Source organism: Miniopterus schreibersii (genome assembly GCF_964146895.1).
Source record: "Miniopterus schreibersii genome assembly, chromosome: 17".
Lineage (NCBI taxonomy): Eukaryota > Metazoa > Chordata > Mammalia > Chiroptera > Miniopteridae > Miniopterus > Miniopterus schreibersii.
In genome coordinates this window covers 3,903,275-3,910,922 of record NC_138117.1, presented here as the reverse complement: position 1 = coordinate 3,910,922, position 7,648 = coordinate 3,903,275, and the positions used below count along the sequence as shown (strand labels likewise).

Genomic DNA, 7,648 nt, shown 5'->3' with positions numbered 1-7,648 from the left:
GGTCCCCCCCACCGAGGTCATCTCGGCCTCGCGCGCCAGCAGCCCGGTGCCCTCCAGAACCCGCAGCTGGAGTCGCAGCGGTCCGCGCGCGGCCGGGAGGGAGCGGCCGAGGGCGACGCCGGAAGGCGCGTGGCTGCCGCTGCGGGGGAGGAACGTGCTCTGAAACGGATCGCAGTGGTAACTGCGCGACTTTGAATACACCGAGAACTGCTGAACCGGACACCTTCAACGAGTGAATTGTATGATATGCAAGTCATATCTCAATAAAGATGTAATGAAGATGTACCAAAAAAGGTTTATATAAAAATAACTAAGAAGTTTTGAAGAATCTTATTATGGAAACACAAGGAGTTTAAGCATGAAATGATTTCATTCTTGATAATAGGCAGACAGTATAAACGTGAAGTAAACTAGGTACCCCAACTCCTTCAAAAGATTTATATTTACTGAAATCAACTTTTATTCTTTTGCAAAGACATAACCTTAGTTACAAGAGGAACACATTTAATCTAAATAGTCATTGTCACAGGTATAATTCAGAAATCAACATACATAAAATTAGTCGTATTCATCTTTGTTAAACAGCTGTACAAAGCTATTAACATAAAATATGAAAGGATTATTTAGGAAGTATTTCAAACTATAAGTCTGGAATGCATGTTTCTGATATTATTCCACTAAATACAACAGTCAATGTTCAGTGTCTCTCTCATAGAACTGCACATAGGATTATACATGCCGAGATTAAAATACAAGCTGCTCCGGTATGGAGTAGCTGAGCGTGGAGGCCAGAAGGCATGTAGCTGCTGCTTAGGGTGATAAACATGTTCTAAAATTGATCGCAGTGATAACTGCACGACTTTGACTATACTAAAAACTGTTGAACTGGACACCTTAAATGAGTGAATTCTAAGAAACTTATAAACAGAAATGATTCAAAGACGTCTTTATGCTAATTCCAGCAAATCTTGTTCTAAAATGTTTCTTATTATGAAAAACAAGTTTGTTTAGAAACCTTAATGGACAAAACATTGCAAATATATTCCTTTGCAATTTGCACATCTAATTTTATTTAAACTGTTAACTCTACACATTCAAAAACTTAATAATGAGCTCTATTGTTTCAATAAGAAATTGAGTTTAACTTGTAACTTTTTCAGAGCTGTAATTTTAACACATACTGGAATCTAAAATTATTGGCAAATAGCAAAAACCATTTATTTAAAAAACTGGACAAATAGAGAATATACTGAAATGTAAATCAGGAAGTAGTTATTTGCTTTACAGGTTTAAATATACAGAATTCATAATATATGTCCCTTTAAATATTCATGCATATAAATTAAACTTACCAAAACAAAAAATCAACTGACATACAATTTTTAGAAACCCCACCAATTTCATAAAGAGGCACTAGTTTTACCCACAAAAGGCATCAAAATGTTTTAATGGATCGAAATAGAAAGGGCCAAAGAACAATTTTTCAAAAACAAACCGTCAGCTATTCACTGTGCCCTGCAAGAAATTCATAATTTTTTTAGAGGATATTTTGAGCCCTAACTTACAACACACTTTGACCTCCATTCTGCTTTTCCTTGAGAGTCTGGACTGGGTGGAAGCGTGCCACAACACAGAGGCCACTGGCCATTTGGGTCACTATCCTGAGAAAACATGCTGTCTACATACACAAGTAATAAAACATTTCTGAAGTACAATGCATTCTCCCTAGGTTGTAAAACCTACCAGTCTCACAAAATGCACCAAGATACAGATGCAAAAGGTAGGAAAAATATAAAACAGCAGAGAGTCAATATCACATAGCTTATCAAGTAAGTTTTGTTAGATTGTTTGGCATTTGGGACCTAAATTAATTTAGCAAGCTAGAAATCCCATCTCTGCCCTTAACAAAGATTTGCTTATTTATTACTGAAAATAGAATAGTGAGGTTGTGCTTAACAATGAGGAAAAAGTTACCAAATTTTTCTTACGGAAAAGGAAACGGATAATATTTTTTGGAAAATAAAAAGTAAACTTTGAAATAAAGTTAAGGCACTTATTTCAAAATGGTTTTATGATAAGGGCAAAGTATGTTTTGTATTTCTTGAAGAAATTCTTTCCACACAAAAACCACAAACTTTGCTCCTTACACAGATCTTTATCGTCCAACCTAACAACTGTAAGTTACCCAAACAGAGTTAACTTGCAGAATTCTTAATCATCTGTTACTCTACAGATAAGTAAGAAAATTAATTCAATGCTCCTCAAAGTTTTCCAGTACTACTGTTTTAATTACAGTTAAAATAGAAACAAATGAGCTTATCTCTCATATCCAGTATTATTTATTCTATATTAAAGCTCACATTTTCCTTTACAACTGATGCTGAATGAAAAATTCATTATTTAGAAAATTCAATTAAAAGTTTCTCCAGATCTATTTTATTTAAGAAATAAGTTGACTGATGCAAAAGCAATTTACCATGTCAAAAACAAAAACAAAAAACATACAACAAACTAATTCAGCTTAGTTGATCATAATGTAAATCAATAAAAATTCAATTAAATATTTCATGCTACATAGAAAATAGGCTGTTCTATTTCCCTTTCTAAATATGCAAGCTGACTTTTAAATCACGATGTTTTATATGCTCTATGTACTTAGATTAACTAGAGTAATATTTTCATAAGGCTTGAAGCTAAATATTAGTGATTCACTACTAAGATGTACATAAAACCTGAAATACCTTGCCTACAGCGATCTTAATATAATTGTTAAAAATTACATAAAAGCATGAAATGAGAACCAATAAAACTAATGCACCAGATACATGACACAGCCATCAAACAATTCTTAAGCTCCAAAACAGCAAAGCATCCTAGAGCTAGTCTAAGAATGAATGTGCTTTTGTACTTTTAACATATATTACAAAAATATAGTGGAAAGATGCTCCCTTCTAACATAATCAAAATGCAATTTTTACAGCACTTTAAAAACCTGTTCACTAAGCAGATACATAAGATAAAACTAAACATACATGCCATCTTAGCCAAATAAATCATTTTAGATTTTTTAAATAAATGATTAAAAATATGAAAATATTTAATGTAAAGGAACGGATATTTAGACTGTGAAACTGCTGTAAATTTTGTAATTGTCATTTTGTTCTTTATTTTTTAATCCTCACCTGAGGATATGTTTTTCCATTGCTTTTTGGAGAGAGTGGAAGAGGGAGAGGGAAGGGGAGAGAGAGAGAAACATGGATGTGAGAGACACGTCAACTGGCTGCCTCCCACACGCACCCTGACCAGGGCCGGGGATGGAGCCTGGGACCGAGGTACATGCCCTTGGCTGGAATCAAACCTGGGACCCTTCAGTCCTCAGGCTGACACTCTAACCACTGAACCACACCAGCCAGGGCTGTTCTTAATGTTGAAGACTGCATCACAGTTTCATAAATAATAGCACTTTTGTTTTATAATAAATATATCTGTATGCAGAGGTAAGTGTAACAGCATCTGCACATATCTCCAGAAATTGGTGCTCATTTTAGTGCACATATTTCTATTCTGATAAAGATTTTTTACTAGTTTTTTAGAAAACATGTAAATAGATTATATACCCCATATCCATATTTTTTAAAAACCTGAACAACATTCTTATAAATGCCTGTTTTAAAAAATATATAGGTAACAAGAGTTACTGTTTTATCAAGATTAAATTCATATCAAATTTATGAGCATAAGTGACAACAGCTAACCACCTAATTTTAAGTCATAAAATAATAAAATGCAATGCCATGCACTGTGTATATTACTAAGAAAGTGCTCTCTTATATAAGCAGCAGATGGTGAGAACAGTATCCTGGAAAATCTGGATATATCTTTATATATATCCTTAAAAATCACTTTCCTTTATATCATTTCCATTTTAATTTAAATGCCACATATTTTCAGCTACCATTTCAATTAGCTTTTCACTCTAATATTTCAATTCTATTATAAACCGTAAAACACCTTTAGAAACTGCCTTGAGGGTAAGAACAGTTCTTCTGTTCTATAATTATATATTAAGTATATATTAAATGTTATGTTTGAGAAATATATGCAGACCTTGAACATACTCAAATTCAAAATCCATATTATGATAAAGTGAAGATTTATGAGGAAATTTTTATAATAGTTTAGAGAGTGACATTTTAGAGGCCTTGTAACAGTAAGAAGACCTGGCCGGAGCATTGCAGAGTGGTGAGATCTAACATTTACCAAGGCCAGTAATGTTTCATTGTCTCCACCCCACAGAATTCTGGTCCAGTTAATGCTGGCGGGTAGGGAAGCAGCAGCAACACGTCAAATGTCCGTGCTCTGATTTCCAAAACGACGCCTCATTGGTAGAAGAAAATCAACAATTTACTTCCGATGCTTTAAGTCTTTGAAATGAAGGCTCTGCTATTTTCAAGACTGAAAGGATATCACAGTATTGATTTTATATACAAAGTAGGATCTGTTCCAATATACTCTAGTGAAATAATTCACATACGGAGAATAGTTAATTTTGACCTCGTGACAAAATCGCCCATATTTTGAGTAGGTTAACTTGTCACCCTCTTCGCAAACCACCTATCAAGAGACATGAAACATAGTTATTAAAAGGCTTATTAAGCTTATAGGAGAAATAAAATCAATGTACAAATGACTACATTTATGTGGAAACATATTATGCTAAACAAAGACTATCTTACATTGTTCAGCAAACATCACACGTTGTTTAGCTAAGAGAAGTCTCCTCGTAAGAGAGGCACCATGTACACTAAACATTTGAGCTTCCCATTGAGAGTGAGAAACCAGTATAAAGTGTTTCCAATTTTTAGAAGATTTAATACTAAAACTTAGAAGCCTATGTCTCCATATTCCATGATCATTCCTCTGAAGAACTTAATCATGGCTGAGAAATAAATATACAGGGTGGGGCAAAAGTAGGTTTACAGTTGTTCATATAGATTATTATGAGTTAAAATAAAATCATCATTTAAATCAAATTTACCTATTTTATTTATTTTTTTAAACATATCTTTATTGATTTCAGAGAGAGGAAAGGAGGGGGAGAGAGAGAGAGAGAGAAACATCAATGATGAGAGAGTCACTGATTGGCTGCCTAGCCTGCAACCCAGGCATGTGCCCTGACTGGGAATCAAACCCCGATCTCCTGGATCCCAGGTCGATGCTCAACCGCTGAGCCATGCCTGGCCAGGCGATCTTTTTATTTTTTAATGCTCATTTTTTTTAGTATTCTTATGTATTGGTTTCAGGTGTACAGCATAGTGGTTAGACAATCATATACTTTACAAAGTGCTCCCCCTGATATTTCCACCAGTACCTACCTGGCACTGTACATAGTTATCGCAATATTTCTGGCTATATTCCCTATGCTGTACTTTACACCCCTGGCCATCTTTTGCTTATACATGTTGAACATCATCAGTATAGGCAATACATAAGAAATCCACAGAGGTAAAAAAAATTTTCCCCAGAATATACAACTTTTTAATATTCAATATTTGTATAATGACAAAATAATTCAAACTGCTTTTAGTAAGTTCTGCCCATTGTTATATAACTTGTTAAGTTCCAAAAGTAGGGTTTGAAGATTATAAGTTTAAACAAAGTCGTTTTTCTCAAAAAAGATTTCATTTTCCAAATGGTTACTTACATGGCCATTTGCAATGTCTAACAAATCTTTAACCCTACAGCCTCTCATGGTTCCCACTTCATTGCAGATAGCATCCTCAACAATTAGGTAGTTAGCTTTATATGATGTCAGTATTTTATAAATATCCTCAGCAGATCGCTTTGAATAGATTTGATAGATCTGAAAGAATATAATTAAAAGTTATTTTAAAAGACATTTAAACTTTTGTTAAGCAAAACTATACATTAAGCACCTAGTATGCTCTTTTCTCTACTATGTTCTTAGTACTGCGTACTATTTGTGGAAAATAAAGATATTCACTAAGCTCCTTGACTTCATTCTTGGCAATGTTTTTTTTGGATCTGACTCTGAAGGCAAGGGAAACAAAAGCAAAAATAAACGAATGGGATTGCATCAAACTAAAAAGCTTCTGCAGAGTAAAGAAAACCATCAACAAAACAAAAGGACACTACTGAATGACAGAAGATATTTGCAAATCATACAACAGATAAGGGGTTAATATTCAAAATATATAAAGAACTCATACAACTCAACATCAACGAAAAACAAATTGACTAAAAAATAGGCAGGGGATCTGAATAGATACTTTTCCAAAGACATACAGATGCCAACAGAGACATGAAAAGATGTCCAACATCACTAATCATCAGGGAAACACATATCAAAACCACCCACACCTGTCAGAATGGCTATCATCAAAAACGGAAGAAATAATGTGTTGGTGAAGATGTACAGAAACAGGGACCCTCATGCACTGTTGTTGGGATTATAAATTGGCGCAGCCACTATGGAAAACAGCATAAAGATTCCTTAAAAAAATTAAAAATAGAACTACCATATGATCTAGCAACTGCACTTCTGAGTATTTATCTGAAGAAAATGAAAACGCTAATTAAAAAAGACACATGGACCCCGTGTTCACTACAACGTTATTTACAATATCCAAGACATGGAAACAACCTAAATGTCAATCAAAAGATAAACAGGTAAAGAAGAGGTGGTACATACATACAATGGAGTGTTATTCAGCCACAAAAAAAAATGAAACCTTGCCATTTACAACAACATGGATGGACCTTGAGGCATTATGCTCTGTGAAATAAGTCAGACAGGGAAAGACATATGCCATATGATTTCACTTACATGTGGAATCAAACAAACAGCAGCACACACAAACATAGAGAACAGAGGGCGGCTGGTGGGCAACTGGGTGAAGGAAGTCTAAAGGTAAAATTCCAGCCCGGCTGAGCGTGGCTCAGCAGTTGAGCATTGACCTGGGATCCAGGTGATCGGGGTTCGATTCCCGGTCAGGGCACATGCCCAGCTTGTGGACTCGATCAATGACTCTCATCATTGATGTTTCTCTCTCTCTCTCTCCTTTCCTCTCTCTGAAATCAATCAAGATATATTTAAAAAATAAAGGTAAAATTCCAGTTATAAAATAAATAAGGCATGAGGATATAACGTACAGAATGGTGACTACAGTTAATAACACTGTTTTACATATTTGAAAGCTGTTAAGAGAGTAGATCTTATAAATGCTCATCACAATAAAAAAAAATTTGTAGTTCTGTATGGTGACAGGTGTTAACTAGACTTATTGTAGTGATCATTTTGCAATATATACAAATATCAAATCATTATGTTATACACCTGAAACTAACATAATGCCATATGCCAATTATGCCTCAATTAAGGGAAAAAAGGCATTGTGGAAACCCCCCCCGCCCTAAAGAAAAAAACTTGCTCCAGGTAACAACGCCAGTATGTGGCAGTCCAGATACTCTAATTCTAGAGATACCCTAGAGATGCATTCAGATACTCTAATTCTAGAGATATTCTAGAGATGCATTCTTCAGATACCCTAATTCTAGAGTCTGTATTCTTAGAGTCTAACCTCATATGATAGTCTAACTTCTATGCTGCTATATTTCCTCCTTAGCT

At 34.7% G+C, this 7,648-nt stretch overlaps 1 protein-coding gene across 4 annotated transcripts in view; it reads right to left on the bottom strand.

The window, feature by feature from the left end:
- Nucleotides 1–1,428: 1,428 nt before the first annotated feature.
- The window catches only part of DPY19L4 (dpy-19 like 4), a 29,020-nt gene continuing 22,800 nt past the window's right edge, over nt 1,429–7,648 (bottom strand). For all 4 annotated transcript variants that reach the window (XM_081116950.1, XM_081116952.1, XM_081116951.1 and 1 more), the window contains 2 exons: nt 5,705–5,863; nt 1,429–4,614 (listed from right to left, as the gene is read on the bottom strand). In XM_081116950.1, coding sequence (XP_080973076.1) covers nt 4,450–4,614; nt 5,705–5,863 — 324 coding nt within the window. In that variant the 3' untranslated portion in view covers nt 1,429–4,449. The remainder of the gene's footprint in view (nt 4,615–5,704; nt 5,864–7,648) is intronic.